Raw genomic sequence first — 19108 nt, 5'->3', positions numbered from 1 at the left:
CCAAAAGACTGAGGGTTGAGTCCAGACAACTCCTTCCTAGGGGTATGATCTTGAGCAAGCAACTTTTTTTGCTGTGTGTCAGTTGCAAAATATGGCATAAGTTGATGACCTCTGAGATGCTCAAGATGTGAAGCTATGATTCCTGTTCTAGACGCAAAAAACAACTTGTTACCCACAAAGGATCTTCTGGTCTGCTGAAGAGAGGAGAAGGCAAATTTAAAAGATGGTTGCAGAGAGTCAATGAATTCAAGAAAATTTTTTAAAGCACTGAATATATCCCAGGCACTGCTAGGTACTGGGGACATAAATAAAGAAGTGAGATAGTTCTTTCCCCCAAGGAGCTTATTCGCTGCTAAGGGAATACAACATATCTACAGACAAATACAGGGTATATACAAAATACATACAAAAGGGTTTCAAGGGGTGGGACAATAACAACTGAGGAAATCAGGAAAGGTCTTAAAGGAGCAGAGATTTGAAATTAGCTGAGAGAGAGTTAATCAAGCATGATATGCATGGGTGGTAGTGTGTACTGAGGTGGGGAAGTGGGGAATACAATGGGGAGCCACCGCATCTCCTTCAGCAGGGAGGTAGTTTTATCCAACCTGTGCTTTAGGAATAGTCTTTTAGCAGCTTCATGAAAGATGAACTGGAGAGGGAAAAGATTGGATGTAGGGACACTAATTTAGAGGCTATTGTAATAACACAAATGAGATATGAGGACCTGAATGAATATGGTGGACACACCAAAGAGGAAGAATACACAAGATGTTTGCCAATAATTGACTATGTAGGGAGAGTGAAGAGGAGCAGATGACTTCTAGGTTGCAAATCTAGGTGACTGAAAGGATGGTGATATAGTCAACAGAATTAGGGAAATTAAGAGCAGTGGTTAGGGAAATGGTGAGTTCTGTTTTGGATATATGGAGTTGTTATGTCCAAAAGGCAACTGATGATGTGAGACTCAGTAGAGAGAGATGAGAATGGGATATATCCATTCGGAAGTTGTCTGCATAGAGTTGATAGTCAAATCCAGAGGTAACAACTGTTGATATCATCAAGGGAGAGAATGTAGAATGAGAAGAGTTCTGAGACCAGGATAGGCAGGATGTCCTTGTAAGTCCATCAGAGGAGCCTGAGATGGATTGGTCAGATAGGTAGGAAGAGAATTTCAAGAGAACAATCATAAAATCCTTGGAAAGTTAAGTGGATATGGGTGAGAGAGAAGGAAGGGTTTATTTCAAGTTTAGCAACAGATGATAGTGCTGCCACCAAGAGAAATAGCAAAGTTAGGAGGTACAGTTCAGCAGGAATGATGTGACACAGACTATGTCCTGTTTGAGGCACCATATTTTAGAAAAAACAATACCAATTTGGATGGTGTTAGAGAAGGACAATGCTTGGCCTCAAGTCTAAGGCACAGGAGGTTCCCCTGAATGTTCTTCTTGGAAAAGTAAAGGCAGAAGGAATAATTGATAGTTCTCTTCCAAGTATTCCAAGGACTTTCATTATAATAATGTGACATTTTCAAACCATTTTAAGGCACTTTCCTCAGTGACAGATTGGTTTATGCTTTCTCACCTGTTTAATTAGGTATGGAAAGGTATCTCACTCAACCCTCAAGTCTAGATGTAGGACCCAAGCACCTGAGACAAGCATTTGTCCTCCTTTCCTTCCAAGTCAGCTCCTTCTTATCATTTCCAGGACCTGCTCTGGGCCATGGATCTTGAGAGTCTCTCTGTCTCTGTTTCTCTTTCCTCTCTTCTTCTTTCCTTCCTTTCTCTTTTTTTGACTCCCAATATCTCTCTTGTGCTCTAGTTCTGAATTTTCAGTTGTTTATTCAACATCTCCTCCTGAATGTCCCACAAAATAGTAAATTCAGAACCTACGCTTATTATCTTTTCCTAAATCTGGCTTCTTGTCCTGACATATTTCTGTTAATATTACTACTTTTATCCTCATCAATCAGGCTCAAAAATTGAGTTATCTCTGACTGACCCTTGAGTCCCACTCCCATCCACTCAGTGGCCTTCAGATAGTCCTTCGGACAGTCAACAGGCATTTATTAAATGTCTGCTATGTGTCAGAAATTGTACTAAGTATGAGGGATACAAAAATGAACCTCACTTTTGGGAGCTCACACTCTAATGGGGGAGAGACAACATGCAAACAACTAGATACAAAGAAGATATATGCAGAATAAATTGGGGATGATCTCAGAGGGAAGGCATGAAGATTAAGGAGGAATGGGAAAGACTTCCTGCAGAAGGAAGGTATTTAGTTGAGACTTGAAAGAAGCCAAGAGAGAGAGGTGACAAGTGGCGAGAGCCTATCAAAATTTTTAGAATCAGGGGATCATCACATTCAAGGAAGAGCAAGGAGAGCCAGTGTCCCTGGATGAGAGAGTACATAGGGGTAAAACATAGAAAGGGAGGATTTATGAAGGACTTTAATAGCCAGGGGATTTTCTATTTGATCCTAAAGGCAGTAAATATCCACTAGTGTTTATCAAATTAAAGAGTGACATGGTCAAATATGTACTTAAGGAAGATTGATTTGAAAATTGAATGTAGGAGATTGGATTGGAGTAGGGAGAGACTTGTGGCAGGCAGACCCGCCAGCAGCTATTGCAATGGTCCTCAGAAGTGACAAGGGCCTGGATCAGGGTGGTGCCAATGTCAGAAGAGAGAAGGGAGCATATGTGAGAGATGTTATGAAGGTAAAATCAATAGACCTTGGCAACAGATTCCATATAGGAGGTGAGAAAGAGTGAGAAGTCGAGGAGGACACCTAGGTTTCAAACCTGAGTGATGGAACCCTTAACAGCAGTAGGGAATTTAGGAAGAGGGAAGGTTTGGGGGAAAAGATAGTGAGTTTTGCTTTGAACATATAGAGTTTGATATGTCCATTTTGAGATGTTCAATAGGCAATTAGAGATGAGAGACACGGGGTCAGGACTGGACAAAGAGACCTTAAAATAATATGCGTAGAGATATTTGAATTTATGGCAGCTAATGAGATCACCAAGTAAAATAGTATTGAAGGAAAAGAGGTTTTGGGAGACATTCATGGTTTATAGGCCTGCATGATCTGGATAAAGATCCATAATGGAAACTGAGTAGTCAGACAGAAAATTAGGAGGAGAACTAGGAGAGAGAAATATTATAAAGACTTAGAAAGAAAGGAATATCAAAGTGATGAGGCTGAGCTATGGTACCAGTCTGCAGAGAGGTCAAATAGGTGAAATATGGAAGGAGGACAGAGAACCATTAGAATTCACAACTGATAACTTGAGAAAATCCAGTTTCAGTTGAATGATGTAATCAGAAGCCAGACTACAGAGAGTTAAGAGGATGAAAAAGAAAGAAAGCTGAAGCTCCAGTTGCGCATGATTTTCTCAAGTAGTTTAGCCAACAATTGGAGGAGAGATCTAAGTGGATACCTAGCTGGGATGAACAAATCAAATGAAAGTTTTTGAGGATGGAAGAAACCTAGGCCTGTCTGTAGGTAGTAGAGAAACAGACAATTGACAGAGAAAGATTGAAGATTAGTGAGACAGTAGGGATGATAGAGGGGGCAATCTGCTGCAGAATATGTCTCACATCCATCCTTTTTCTTTCATTCCCCACAAATGGTCATGATGGGGCATGATGAAGTTAGAAGTTTTAAGTTCAAATTCTGGTGATGCTATTTACTTCTTCTAGGATGCTGGGCAGCAAGTCTCTTAGCTTCTCTGGGCCCTAGTTTCATCTTTTGTGAAATGAGGAGCTTGCACCAGTTGCTCTCTAGGGTCTCTTCCAGCTCTAAATTTGAAGAACACATGCATCATTTGAGTTCTCAATTATCTCCTACTCCATCTATTTTGCTACTATCTTAACTGATTTCCTTCCATTCTCCCCCCATACCTCTCTATCCCTAACCACCCCTACCCTATTAATCCTCCTAAAACACAGTGTCAAGACTATTATTCCCCTCTTCAAAACACTTTACTGTCTCCCTGTTGCCTACTAAATAAAGCTTAGACTCCTTATTCTGTCATTCAAGGTCTTCTAAAATCTGACCCCAGTGCATTTTCCCAGCTTTATCACACACTATCCCCCTAACTATCCTCTACACACCACCCAAATTGGACTACTCAGCATTTTCCATCTTGGAGTTTTTCTCAAGATTTTTGTTGTTTCCTTTGACTGGACTATTTCCCTCTGTGTCAGCCTGTTAAAATCATGCCCTACTCAAATGTCTCCCTTTGCTAAAAGTCTTTCATGATGCTTAGTCAAAAATGTTGTTTTATTCTTCATTTTGTCTGTCCCCCCACTCCCAGTATATAAAACTCTATCCACCAGTGCCCTCTTTTCCACAGGTGGTGCAGTGGATAGAGCACCAGTGCAGGAGTCAGGAGGACCTGAGTTCAAATCTCACCTCAGACATTTGACGCTCACTAGCTGTGTGACCTTGGGCAAGTCATTTAACCCCAATTGCCTCATCCTGGGTCATCTCCAGTCATCCTGATGAATATCTGGTCACGGGATTCAGATGGCTCTGGCGGAGAAGTGAGGCTGGTGCCCTGCACAGCCCTCCCTCACCCACCACCAGCATCCTGGAGAAGATCCCAGGAGGGGATCTCATCTCTACTATCCTGAGAAGAACAAAATTCCATTCCAGGCTGGGACACTTCAGACCTCTTGAGTCCCTTAGAAGTCATAGGTCTACTCTGTATTAAGGTATTTCTTCATAATTCCCCACCTAACAAACAAGGAAACACATCATCATCTATTCTGTCTTTTCAATTTATCATCCTAGAGCCCCTTTTCAGCTTTAAGTGAGGGTATTTATATATAGCAACCACTCTCAAATTTTGCCCTCAGGCCCTTTACACTCTTAAAAACTATTATTAGTAAGCTTCTAAGGCCAGATTTGAACTCAGGGAATGAATCTTCTTACTCCAGGCCTGACATTCTATCTACTTTGACACCTAGCTGTCCCATTAAGGACTCCAAAGAATTTTTATTTATGCTGGTTATCTCCATATTCACTATAACAGAAATGAAAACATTTCTGTATTGTTATGAAAATGGTTTCGAGCTTGATGACTCCTTGAAAGGGTCTCAGGTATCCCCACGGGTCCCATTTTGTGTGCTGTTGACTTACAGGAATAAGATGTAACTTGTAACAAAAAATGAAAGAGATCTTAGGAAGCAAAGTAAGCTCATTGCTACAAGGCTGGCCAACTTCAAGCTTGCTGACTGAATCTATTTTCCACAGATGGAGGCTGAAGGTCAGGGTGTCACTCCCTTAGGGCAGGAGAGTCCCCAGCCCTTCCTGATTTGTGATTTCTCCCTTCAAATATCCGCCTCGTGAAGAACAAGCCTCCTTCCCAGAATCCTCTGGGTTGAGCTGGCTCAGTCCAACTGTCTCCTGAGTCCAACCGCCTCTCTGCTCCATTCAATGGCTTCCTCAGCCCAAATGTCAGTCCACTTCAATTGCCTGCACACACCAACCCAACTGCCCATTTAGCCTAGCCTCAGTGCAACTGTCTACTCAGTCCAAATGTCTGCCCAGCCGAACTGCCTATGAGTCTGTTTACTCAGCCTACTTGTGTGCCCAGTTCATCTGCTTGGGCTCAGTCTGTCCCTCTTTTTTTAGCCCAACTACCTGCCCAGTCAAACTGTCTCCTCATCCCAACTGCCTCACCTAGCCCAACTGTCTGCAACCTCTTCTTTGGCTTATTGGTTTAAAATTTCATGCAACTATCATAACCAACTGGGAACCTTTCTGATTTCTGGTGACCTTCCCTAATTTAGGTGCCTTCTCACCGTAATGCTGGCTTCAAAGGCCTTCTTTCTTCCTCCACCATTGGACTGGCCCATTGCCACCTTCTTTCTGTATGTCTCCCACCCCTTCTCATTTTTTACAAGCTGCTTACAACCATAGTTGCTCATTGACAGTCAAAATAATATGCTTCCTACCATCTACCCTCCCAGCCATGAAGACACTGTTTCTCTCCCTGCTACAATGATGCTTATCACTGGAGTAATATATATCTGTGTCCTTCACACATCACAGAATTACAGATCCTCAGAGTAAGGGACCTCAGAAGTCATCTTGTCCAATCTGTCCTTGAGCTGGAAACTCTCCTATGAACCTCAAGTCCCAGCACAATGCTCCAGAGGTGCTCACTTAACAAGTGTTTGTTGAATAAATGAATGAGTGAATGGGCCAGGATCCTGTAAACAACAAGGCAGGTTCTAAAACAAGATCAGCTAGTGTCTAAAATGAAAAGTCACAGTATCCTAGAATCCCAGAACCAGAAGAGACCTCAGGGTCTCATCAATTTATCTCATCACCACCATCTGATACAAAATTCTCGCTGCAACATTCCCAACAAATCAGGGGTGTTCCCACAAAATAACAGAATCTCTGGGTCTATCTAGTTTAGTCGAAATCATACCTGTACAGAAATACAAGCCTTTGCTTACAGACCTCTAGTGAAGGGGAGTTCACTATCTCTGAGGCAGCCCACTCTACTCTTGGGCAGGTCTAATGATCAACAATTGTTCGTTTGTTTGTTTCTGCACATGCAGTATACATTTAGCACTTTGTACTCTCCCCCTCCTCCACGTCTAGTTCCATCCTGTGGTCAGGTCAAGAAGAGTTAATGCTCTCCACTATATTCCATAGCATTCAGACCATGAGCCATTTTGGGGAAGGAAGCCCAGGAGCATGTGGCTATGGAAGGAAACAGAGCACTTGCCACCATCTGCCACCAATGGCCCCTATTCATGGACTTCCCCGTGGTGGCTACTGGCGACCCAATTCCAGGGAACTTGTCCAGATGCTTTGGGCTGAGCACCAGTTGGAGAGGAGGAGGAAAGTGCAGAGATATATATTAATCAGTTACCCTTCAGTCTGGATGCAAGGATCACCAACCTTGAATCAGAAGATACAACATGAGTTCACTTTAGATCGGCAAAATTGATCAGACTATGAAACCCGTACATTATTTTGCTGATCTATGGATTTATGTTTTCTTCTCCTTGACAAGTAAATGTCAAGTGGTGACATCTGGCCTCAGAATGATGTGAGTGAAGCTTCAGTTGCTCAGTTAGCAGGTCTTATGTCAACCCTGGGGGTGGCATGGAGCTGGAATCCACATGTGTCCTTGATGCTGTGGGTTTGGACAACCGGGAGCTAATTTACGAAGGAAAAGCTTTTCATTCAATGAATAAGCATTTATGGACACCTACTAAGTGTTTAGCCCTGGGCTTGACACTGTAGGGACACCAATGTTTAAGCCTCTCCTTTCCTTCAAAATTTATCTCTAAAGTTCTTTCCAGAGCTGATATCCCACAGTTCTATCATTCTAAGACCTGATCTTTGCCTAATGGAACAAGAAATCTGGTTGTGGGTACAAGACTCTTAGACATGCATGAAACAGCAGGAGAACTGTTTTATGTTACAAAAGGTAACTCTAACTCTGATGTCCAAGATGGGTTCAGATGACAGGGAGACCTCTCTGGGCTGGAGCGTTCAGAGAAGACTTCATGGACAGGGAAGGATAAGTAGGATTTGGAGAAACAGGTAGGAGAGAAGGAGAGGTCAAGGAAATATCAGAAATGAAGGCACAAAAGTAAGAATGGGTCTAGCTTGTCTGCAAGATAATGTTTTGCACCCAGATGAGTAGAATATATTTGTAGCATTGAGCTGCAGTGGGTCTGATTAGAGTGTAGTATGAGTGGGAGAGTCATTCATTCATATTCATATCTGCCGTCATGACTTAACAGATTTACTGAATTCCCGTATTGATGATTCCATCTTATATTTTTGTCCAAATTGAGATTAGAGTCAGAAACCTGGGTCAGGAAACTGAGACACTCACTTAAAACTGTGTAAGTGTATTGGCAAATCACTTAACCTCTGAATTCCCTCATTTGTAAAATGAAAATAATAATAACACCTGCCTCATCAGGTTTTTGTGAGGATCAAATAAGATAATAAATGTAAAGTGCTTTGCAAACCTAAAAGCATTATATAAATATGAATGGCCTATTTCATTAGTTTCCCTTTCCCATCTGGCTCTTTGTGGCACTCGATCTAGTCAGAGGTGATCTATCAATTTTCCTAGATCCTTGTTTTCCCATTAGCCCATACAGGCAGTCTCTGATACAGATGATTCTCTCTTGAGGCTCCTTTGGAAGCTCCCCATCCGGTGGTCTGTCCAAGAGGTTATGCACAGTCTTCCTCCCACTGTCCAAAAGGTTAACTGGGGCTGGACTATGGTGGGCCTTGAAGGAAGTTAAGATTATGTTGTATGGTCACTAGGGAGCCACCATGGGTTCTTGAGTAAGAGAGAGGTATGATAAAATGGGATATTTTAGGAAAATCAGTCTGGCAATGGGTGTGTAGGATGTATGAGATAATGATAAGGGAGGAGGATAATAGCTGGCAGTTACAAAGCACTTTACAAAGAATCTTCCTTTCACACTTCCATTTCCTCCCCTCAGCACTCTAGTGAGGTAGTTAGTATACATCTTATCATTGCTAGTTTAGAGAAACAGAAACTGAAATTCGGAGAGGGCAGTTGACGTCCTTATGGTCATACAGCTCAAGGGTGCTGGATCTGGGGCTCAAATCCAGGTCATCTTACTCCAAGACTCTTTTCCTAGTAGTAGTAACCTGTGAATCATTTAGGTGTGAAGTCATGAGGACCCAAGATCAGAGTGGTGGTTTTGGGGATGAGGTAAAAAGTCCCACTTCAGAGAAAGAGATAATAGAGCTTGGTGACAGATCAAGTACATGGAGATGGAGGAGAATAGAGTGTTAAAGAAGACTCTCTTCCTTTCTTGTCTTGACTTTAGAGATGCTGGGGGTGGGGGCAACTGCTGTTGAGTGTTTGCCTTTTGTTAGCCTCCCTTGGAGAATGTGGAGCCAGTCCCAGCATGAATTCTAGCCACTCTCTTCTGACCTTATTCCCTACTGCAATCACAAAAGTCCTCTTACAGGAGTGGCCGTTTGCTAATATGTGCCTTGTTCAAAGGATGCGGATCTCAGTAACACCCACCCAATCCCTTTTTGTGACTTTGATGGTGCAGTGTGTCTAGTGCATCAAGAGGGGAGCTCAACCAGGATTTATGGCCCACTTTTGGAGGCTCCTTTTTCATTGAACATTGTAGGGTTTAAGTGCCTCTGTCCTAGGTTCCTGAGAGCTCACAGAGTGGTGCACTAGTGGTTTGATTTAATCCCTCTTTTAATATCTTTCTTACGATGTTCTTTCCAATTCAACTCCCCAGTCACATTAAAAAAAACACTTCTTCCTCTGGGTAATCCTTTTCTTATTAAACAGATTCAAATGAAAAGTTTTAAAGATAATTTGAACAAAAAGAATCACTCTAACTCCCAGCTGAAGCTCCATTTATTGCTGTATTTATTTCTTGCCATTTTTTTTTTTAGTTCTTTCCCCAGCTCAGAGCTTTCCTGACTCATTGTCTCTTCCAGGGTCTGGGCCATATTTGGGCCCCTAAGTCCTTCCTGTTTCTACCACTTATTTCCCTTGCCCTGTATTTCCTCTCTACTCTCTCTGGATAGCAAAAAACCACACAGGGGAGCAGAGCTGAAAAGAATTGAGTTTAAAGTCAGATGGCTTGCAATCAAATTATGTCTTATTCTCTATGAGAACTTGGGAAAGTCACTTAACAAATTTCTCTGAACCTCAGTTCTTTCATGTGGAAAATGGAGGAGTTGGACTAAATTGCTTCTAAGGTCCCTAGATTCTATAATCGTAGGAGTTCACCTAGAAATTAATCTTTAAATAGCCCTCTCCTGGGTCTGACATTCCATGAAAGGTCTGTCTAGACCCATCCCCACCCCCATCTTCTAGAAGAGAGATTTAGGGAACCATTAGAGAAGTTCTGCTATTTTCCTTTTCATAAGGACCTTGTTTTTCAAAAGATTCCTCTTTCCTTAGAACCTTAAATGTGCACTATGTTCAGACTACATCTAGAATATTGTGTTTAGCACTGGGTGCCACATGTTAAGAATAAAGAACATTGCTAAAATGGAAATATCTAGAGGAAGGTACCCAGGATGCAGAAGGATCTTGAGATGGATCATAGTATACATGGAATTGACTGAAGGAACTGCATGGAGAAGAGAAGATTTGGGGTATAGGAGGAGATAATAGTTAACCTTTGACCATCTGAAAAACTGTCATTTGGAAGAGTAATTAGAATTATTTTGGGCTTCAGAGATTGGTACTAGAAACAATGAGTGAAAGTTACAAAGAAGCAAATGTCAATTTCAAGAAAAACTTTCCTAATAATTAGAGCCACCTCCAAGAGGAATGAACTTACCTTTGAAGGTAGTGATTCCCCCCTTACTGGAGGTCTTAATGCAGAGGCTGAATGATAACTTTTTGGGTGTGATGTAGAGGTCATTCTTATTCAGGTAAGGGTTGAATCGAATAACCAATTCTAAAAAAATATATAAGGTTTCTGTGAAATTTCTGTGAAATATAGACATTTTATGCAATGCCAAAAAATTACTAGCGGTCCAATGCAAAGGACATTGGCCGGGGAGTCAGAAGATTGAGCTTTGTATCCTAGTTTCATTTACTCTCTTTGGGACCTTGGTCTTTCTCAGAGCCTCTGTTTCCTCTTCCATAAAATAGGCAAGTTAACCTAGGAGGTTTTTTAAGGCTACTCCAAGCCTAAGTATTCTGTGCCCATTTATAGCTTTTAAGATCTAATATTTCTTCATCCTTTTTTACTTTCCTGCTTCTCTTCTTTCTCCTCCATTTTCATCACCATCCTCATCACCACTACCATTGCCACCATCATCATCACCATCACCATCCCTTCTGCCACCACTACTACCATCATCATTGTCATCTCAAACTCTTCACATTTTAATAAGGAAATGCAGACCACTTTGCCATCACAGTACAACTGCAGAGTCAGAGGTACTGTAAGACTTGGGCATGGAAATAGATTATTAATATCGTGTTTGCTGCAGACTTAAAATGCTTTAGCTGGATGGAAATATTTGTTTTGATGTCCTCTTCCAACACTAACTATTTTCTGCCTGCTTTTTTTCCCTTTTGGCTTCAGATGAATAGCAGTTTTCATCTTTCTTCTGTGTTATACCGTACATTGAACTGCTGTTTGGGAAATGAACAGCATACTATCTTAGTCATTATTCTGCAGGGGCATGCCAACTAGTCAATATCTTTTATTTTTACATTGTCCTTTATGTCATGGATCCAAGAATAATGCACAATGTGAGCAAATGGTTGACACTGGACAGCTATCATTTCTAGAAATGGGTGAAGCCACTAAGCAGACAAAGAAGAAACCCAAGGAAACCACCCCACTAATTCTGATTCACTTTTGTTCTCAGGAGTCAGGGAGTTTGGTTTAGCTTCTCTGAATGATTCATTATTTCTCTCTTTGACAGCCTTTGAATTTTTGCTAACTCATAAAAGAAATCATAGATAATGGAAAAGGCCAGAAGACTTGGAACAGCCAAGGTTGTTATGATTTAGAACAAGAAGAGGAAAAATGGAATCTGGAATGAGTGGACCAGTAACCTTGGTACTGAACTCTCACAAAATTCTAGAATGGATTCTTAAGAAGGTGGATTATGAGTACTTAGAAAAGAATGCAATGATAATCAGGAGTTGACTGTTAACAGGCCATTGAAAATAATTTCATTTTTTTCCTTTAGGGGTGAGGTAGGGTGGGAGAAATACTAGTAGAACAGGGAAATGACATACATAGAGTTTGATCTTAGCTAGGCATTGCTTGTATCCTTATAAATAACATAGAGTTGCAAGTGGGCTTGATGATAGTATTCTTACATGGATTGTCGAGGAATTATACTTGGAAATAGGGATGAATGTATCCATTTCAACCATGAAAGAGGTCTCTAGTGGTAAGGGTTAGGGACCTGGTATTAGGATCATAGGAGCATAGAATTTGAATTGGAAGAGAGCTTAGAAATCATTTGGCTCAACTCTTTCATTTTGAAGGTGAAGTAACTGAAGCCTGAAGAGGTGACCCAAGATGTTAAAGGCCACAGAGCCAGGGCTCGAACTCAGAGTTCATGCCAACATTCTCTTCAATATTTTCCTGTTCAGTATTACTGTTCAATGTTGTCCTCCTGCTGAGAGAGAGAGAGAGAGAGAGAGAGAGAGAGAGAGAGAGAGAGAGCGTGAGCACGCGCATGTGAAAGTCTTAGGTGCAGAGGTAAAAAAAAACCAACCATGCTAGTTCAGAAAATATGACACTGAAATGGATAGTTCCTATTTTGGAAGGCTGAATCAAGCTCCAAAATGATTTGAATAAGCTGAAACAATAGGGAGAAACTAACAAGATGAAATTGAATAGAGGTAAATGTAAATCTCTGAATTTAGGTGGAAAACCATCACTTGTGCAAATATAAGCTAGGGGAAATATGACTTTATTCATGTCAAAAACTACCTGGGGGAAGAGGGGGGAGGGAATAGTGACTATAACCCCAAGAGATGCCAATAGGATGGTGTAGCTGCTAAAACAAAACAAAAGCAAAACTGTGATGTGATTTTAGGTGCCATTAATAAAAGACCTGAGTCCAGATCAAGCTGGTTGGGAGAGGTGGAGAGGGATTAAACCATATTCAGAGTATTGTGTCTGGACCCTAGCCCTGTTAAATGTGGAAGACTGTACAGGTGTCAGCTGGTGAGGGTGACATAGACAGCCATTTAGTAAAGATAACTGTAGACCATGAAATACTGGGCATGAAAATTAGTCTCCTGTGTCCTGAATCTCCCTGGAAGTGTTCACCTTTGCTTTGCCTTTTTGATTCTGGTTACTGATTAGACACCCTGACCCAGTGCCCACCCCACCCTCTCCCCTGTTTCCCATTGTGGTAACTTCTTGCCTGGACTCCCTGGTTGTAGTTCTTGTTCTTCCATTTTGAATCTCTCAGACCAGACATATGGCTTTATTCTCCTCAGGCCCCTCCCAATTCTGGACCAACATCCTGACATGATATGGCCCTAAATAAAGACCTCATCTCTACCCGATTGGCCAACATCCTGCAAACCCTTCTGTAATGGGATGCTCATATCTCTTATTCTATTGGTCTGCAACATAGCATATTCATCTGGATACTGCATATTGCAAAAGACAATGATAAGCTGTAATTCCTCCTAATGAGAACAGTCAGAACAGTGAGGGTACTCAGAACCATGTTATGTGAGTAAAGAACTGGGAATACTTGCCCAGGAGGATAAAAAAAGATGGGAATGGGGGTACACAATAGCTGTCTCCAAGCATTTGAAGGCTGTCACATGGAAGAAAGACCAACCTTTTTCAGTGGAGATGCAGAAGGGCAGAACTAGGACAAGTTGGTGGAAGTTATAAGAAGGCAGATTCCAAGTCTATAGGAGGATGCACTGCTTAGTAATTAATTAGAGCTGTCCCAAAATAGGATGGCTTGCCTCAGGATGTAGTGAACTCCCCAAGAGGTCTTGAAGTGGAGGTTCTTAGAGTGATACTTTAGAGTATACTGCTATTATCCCTTCCACATCAGAACTTTATCCATCATGGTTTCGATATATCATGGGTTGGCATAGGAAATTAAATTGGAATTTTTAGGGAGTTTTGCAGAAACTGCAGACAACATGTGAAGGACAGCAGGCAACACAGAAAAAGTTTGGAAACTCAGAAATGCATAGATATATGTATAATATTGTATTATATCCACATATTTTATCTTTGAACATCATAATAATTCAAACTTCTCTGGTATGAAGAGAAGGCCAAAAGTTGTATTTGGGTTTTCCAGATCGAGGGGCACTGTGCCTCTAACCCTTGCAATGTGGAAGGGATAATTGTATTACTTTTCAAGAAATGTGCTAAAGTAGGTGAACTTTTGAGCCTCTAGAATTCTTTGGGCCTCTCTATCACAGCCTAAACAACCCTAATTCTCACAAAGATTTAGTTACATGGTAGAAATTTGGACAAACCAATGTTTTGGGGAGCCCAGGACAAGGTTTCTTCCCAATGAAGAAAATGATAAATATTTGTTGAACTGAGTTGAATTGAGTGACCTGATTCAGGTATAGTCCTAAAACCCATACAGGCTTCATGGAGTGCCTGGCAGGCTCTTTCTCAGGTCAGTCCCTGAGGTCCTCCAAATAACAAAGGGAGAAGAACAGATGAAGACATTTCTTTAGTGTCCATCAGCCCCTTTGATCATGCCCTATATTGTCCTGTTGAAAAATATCTTTCCACAGCCTCTTTCCTAATTCCTGATTTAGAGCTTGGAGGGATCTCAAAGGTCAACTAGTCCTACTCCAACATTTTACAGATGAGTCCCAGGGAGTTTACCCAAGGTTACACAGATGATGTGTGTCAGAGGTAGAATTTGAACACAGGTCCTGTGACTCCAGCCAGTGATTTTTCCACATACCTCAGGAGAGCATTTTGTAAGCCTTATAATTGCTCTATGAACTTTGAATACTTGTGATATTTATTGCTGCTAATAACAATAAAAAATAATCATGTGAAGATGATGGTTTGCAAAGCTTAGAAGAGGGGGAGTAGGGATTCTTGTACTCATCTGTGCCTCCCAAAGGTACATTGTTTAAGCCTCATCTAGGATTGAGTTCCTCAAATCACTCTTGTGTCTTTGCGTATTATTTTTTGTTGTTTATTTTGTTTCTTTTTGGAGGCAATTGGGGTTAGTTGCCCAGAGTCACACTAGTAAGTGCTGAGATCAGATTTGAACTTAGGTCCTCCTGATTCCAGGGCCAGTGCTCTATCCATTGAGCCACCTAACTGCCCCTTCATGTACTATTTTTGTTGTTTTGGTTTTTGTTTGTTTTTCTACCCTATCTCTCTAGGACCTTACTGTATGCTAGGATTCCGCTCTCAATTTCATAGACTGGTCAGTGAGATTTCCCCCCACCCCCCAAAGATATGAGCTGATGAGTTCATTGTTACCATTGGCACGAATGGAAAGGAATGTGGTACAAGGGCTTGATCCCACAGCCTTCCTCTGGGTTTCCCATTCTCTCTGTTGGAGAGGGAGAAGAAGCTAGCTTGACCATCGGCAGCATGTAGAACTCCTGTGAAAGCAGCTACTAACAGGCTCCCTTTGACTTCGGTCTGTAGTTATTCAGACCCAACCTTCAATAACCTTCAGTCAAGCACCATTATTTACTTATTTATTTGTTTGTTTGTTTGTATTGAATTGTCAGTTTCATCAGCACAGTGACCAGCTGGTGGGAACCCTCCTCCTAAAATGCAGAAAACAGCCTCTCCACCACTCCAATCTGTGTCTGTGCCAAGAGGGGTAAAGTGAGTTATCCAGGGTCATTTAGCCCATATATGTCAGTGCAGGATGTGAATCCAGATCTCCCTGACTTCAACTCTCTGTTCACTACAACACACTCTTCCTTCTTTTATTTTTATTTTTTTGGAGAGGTGAAGGAAAGGTAATTAGGGTTAAGGGACTTGCCCAAGGTCACACAGCTAGTGTCAAGTGTCTGAGGTCAGATTTGAACTCAGGTTCTTCTGACTCCAGTGCCAGTGTTCTATTCAAAGCACCACCTATTTGCCCTACTACATCACATTCTTCCTTTCTTTAAATCTTTTTCCAATGCAAAGAATCCATTGTAAAGCAAACAGTTGGCCAGCAATGTACCTTGTGGGTTAATCCTGTCATCATATAACTGGGCAGATGTCTATGTGTGTGCACCCATGCATGTGTGTAGCCCTTTGGGCAGGTGCACGTATATCTGAACACACTTAGCTAAGCTGATTGAGTCATAGATTTAGAACGGAAAGAGATCTCAGGGGTCATCTAGTTCATTTCCCTCATTTTACAGATGAGGAAACTGAGGCCAGGAAATTTACATGACTAACCCAAGTAATAGTGGCAAAGCTATCTGGCTTTGGTAAGTATTTCATCTTTTTGGAGCCTCAGTTTCCTCTTCACACTTCAGTTAACAAAATCCATCACCCAGGTCACAGAATTGTTGTTACCATGAAATCACTGTTTGTGCCTGAGAAACATATGCTATTATTATTCTTTTGTGTGATCCTGACAGCAGAGTGAGCAGGACATGGATTAATAATAGTTCCATTTTATAGGTGAGGAAACTGAACTTCAGAAAAGGGAAGTGACTGGTCTAAGGTTATGTAGCCAGTTAGCGGCAGAGGTAGGGCTAGGGCCTGTCCTACTCAGGCTCAAGTGTACTCAGAGTCTCTCAGGTAAGCTTATTTGAGATGGGAGTCTTCTGTATGTTCTCCTCTCAAGGACAAAATAGGTTTTGGAAGGTTTGTTTGGTTGTTTGTATTTGCTTCCAAATCACTCATTTCCCAGCCAGCATTCTGGAGTATCTCTTCAGATGCCTTTGGACAAATGGCCCTAAACTCATCTTTCTCTATCCCCACACAGAGCTTTGGAGCAGAGATGCAGTAAGGATGAGATCTCCCTCCTGGTGGAACAGGAATACTTGAACCTCACAAAAGAAAACTTGAGCCTGACCAGAGACAGCCCTGGGGAGCTGTCCACAGCAGGTGACGCCCCTGAACTGAGCAGGCCGGCCACTCCACCCTTCCCTCCACATGCCCTGACCCAGACCAGCGCTCTGCGCCGGGCCCTTGCCTTTGGGGCAGACCAGTTACTGGGCCACAAAAAGGCTGTGGGGCAGGCCATCCGGCCCATGCTCGGTGGCCCGGGGGACAAGGAGCTGCCTGGCCGCCCTGACTGTGACTCAGTCAAGTCCACAGTCACAGGGATCCTGCGTTCCGCCAAGGGCAAGGGCACAAAGAGTGGGGAAGAGGGCATTACCAGTCTTGCAGCCTCCAATTCAGAGATCAGCAAGCTCCTGGCCCAGTTCCCCCTGAAGCACATTGAATCATCCAAGGCCCCCGACAACAAAATGGTGCTGGAGGAGACCAGGGTGATCAAGGACTTCCTTCAGAACAGTATGTTCAGTGGCCCTGGCCCAAAAGAGCCATCAGGGCCCATGCCTCTGCTTCCTCTGCCGCCGCCACCACTGCCAGTGCTACCAGACAAGGCTCCTGAGCTCCCGGGGCAGAAGAGGCAGCTCCCAGTGTTTGCCAAGATCTGCTCCAAACCAGAGGCCGACCCCTCCATGGAAGGGCTCCTAGGAATGGGTGAGAGATGCTTGGTTGGGGAAGAGTTTGGGAGGGTTCTCTAGGGGACAATGGTGGACTGAGAGGGTTAGTGACAAACCTTTTGGTTCTGTTAGCCCCACGGGTATCACAGAAAGTTGATCAGTCAGTCACCAAGCATTTATTAAGTGCTTACTTATGAGTCAGGCATTGTGCTAAACACTGAGGATACAGAGGCAAAACATAGATCAGAGAGGGAGAGTTTGAAGTCAGAGCTCTGGGTTCAAATCTTGTGTGATCTCAGGCAATACTAATAGATATTACTTAGACAATAATTTATAGTAAGATTCACAGAGCACTTTACTAGGTTATTTCATTTGATTCTTACATCGACCCTCCATTTTCTAGATGAAGAAATGGAGGGAGAGAGATAACGGGAGACTTTCTCAGGGTCACACAACTAAGCAATCTGGTCTGAGGCATGATTAAGGACTCAGGTGTTTCTGACTCCAAGTCCTCTACTCGACCCACAGTACTACCTAAGTACCTGTAGGGAAAGTGACCTAAGTTCTTGACCTCAGATTCCTCATGTATAAAATGAGGGAGCTGGACTAGCTGGCTTCTGGGATCCTTTCCAGCTTGCAATCTGTGTTCCTCTGACCTCATGAAGCTGCCCAGGAGGACTTGGGGAAAGTTTCAGGGTCAGCCAAGAGCTAAGCCCTCTTGATAGAAGGAAGGCTCCATTGTGCCTTTGGAGTCCTCTGGTCTTCTATATTAGAGTTGGACTGGACATGGCCTAATCTCAAGACAGGAGACAGATGAGATGATTTTTCTGGGCCTCATCCAGCCCATTGAGACACAGGGATGTTCTTAGTGTTGCCCCAGGGACTGTGACAATAGAAAAATTCATATAAAATATAGGTCCAACCAGGTCATTCTCCTGCTCAAGAAGCTCCTATGGCTCCCTATTGCCTTCAGGATAAAACACAAACTCCCTTGTTTGTCATTTAAAGACTGTCACAGTCTGATTCCAATCTTTCTTTCTTGGCAGTAATGTATATAGTTGGTTGGTTGTCCGTGCTTGAAGAGGACCAAAATGACATCACTATGTTGGGGTCAAGGTATGGTGTGTCTGACTGTATGATCAGACCAATATGAGCTAGGAAGCCTCTATGGTAGAGCCTATCTGGCAGGCAAACACACCCTGTATTTGGCATCTACCTCCTGCCCCCACATATTTAAACACATTGTCCTCCATGCCTGGAGTGTGCCTCCTCCTTACCTTTTTGCTTCATGGGGCCCCTAGCTCATTGCAAGGCTCATTTCAAGTGCCCCCAGTATAAGAAACTTCCATGATTCCCCAAATTGTTAATGTGCTTTCCCCAAATGGCTTTTTGTTTATTTTAATGTATTTTTATTGATTTACTTGCATACGTGCCACTTTCCCAAACGGCAGGTAAACACTTTTAAGGTAGGGACTGTATCTTTGTATCCCCAGGGCCTAGCAGAACACCTGGCACGTGGAAAACGCTTAATGAATGCTTGTTAAATTGCTGAATATTTCCCCAAATCCAATTCAATATAGAACCTGGTTGTAACAGCCCTTTGCAAGCTTCATGTTTCTGGGTATTTTCCCCTTTGTTTTTTCTGGCATGCCTAGGTATTAGGGAAAAGCAGACAGGTGGAAGCAAACTGCCTGGACCATTTAATAAAAAGGTCTAAAGTCTTTCAATGTCCCACTATGAGGGGGGCATTTTGAATGAGAGTTGCCTGCTGTACAAGAAAGAGGCAGAGATCCTCATCTTCACCAAGATTCTCTCCAAGTCAGAGGGGTTGACTTACACTTGAGCTGAGGGCCTCTTTGCCTGAGGTGGGAAGTCTTGGGAGTTAGGGGAAACAGATTCCAAAAGACAAGACCTCTGAGACCAAAGTGGGAAGAAAAATGTATTGCTCACTTCTAGGAAGAAGAGAACTCCTGACCTCAG

The 19108-nt window shown here is 42.5% G+C and overlaps 1 protein-coding gene across 2 annotated transcripts in view; it reads left to right on the top strand.

Moving 5' to 3' along the window:
* C5H1orf94 (chromosome 5 C1orf94 homolog) overlaps nucleotides 1-19108 on the top strand; it is a 64108-nt gene that overhangs the window by 8166 nt on the left and 36834 nt on the right. For both annotated transcript variants that reach the window (XM_072610101.1, XM_072610102.1), the window contains exon 2: nucleotides 16441-17165. In XM_072610101.1, coding sequence (XP_072466202.1) covers nucleotides 16441-17165 — 725 coding nt within the window. The remainder of the gene's footprint in view (nucleotides 1-16440; nucleotides 17166-19108) is intronic.

Source organism: Notamacropus eugenii, chromosome 5 (assembly GCF_028372415.1).
Source record: "Notamacropus eugenii isolate mMacEug1 chromosome 5, mMacEug1.pri_v2, whole genome shotgun sequence".
In the NCBI taxonomy this organism is placed as follows: Eukaryota; Metazoa; Chordata; class Mammalia; order Diprotodontia; family Macropodidae; genus Notamacropus; species Notamacropus eugenii.
This window is presented reverse-complemented; position numbering and strand designations above follow the sequence as displayed.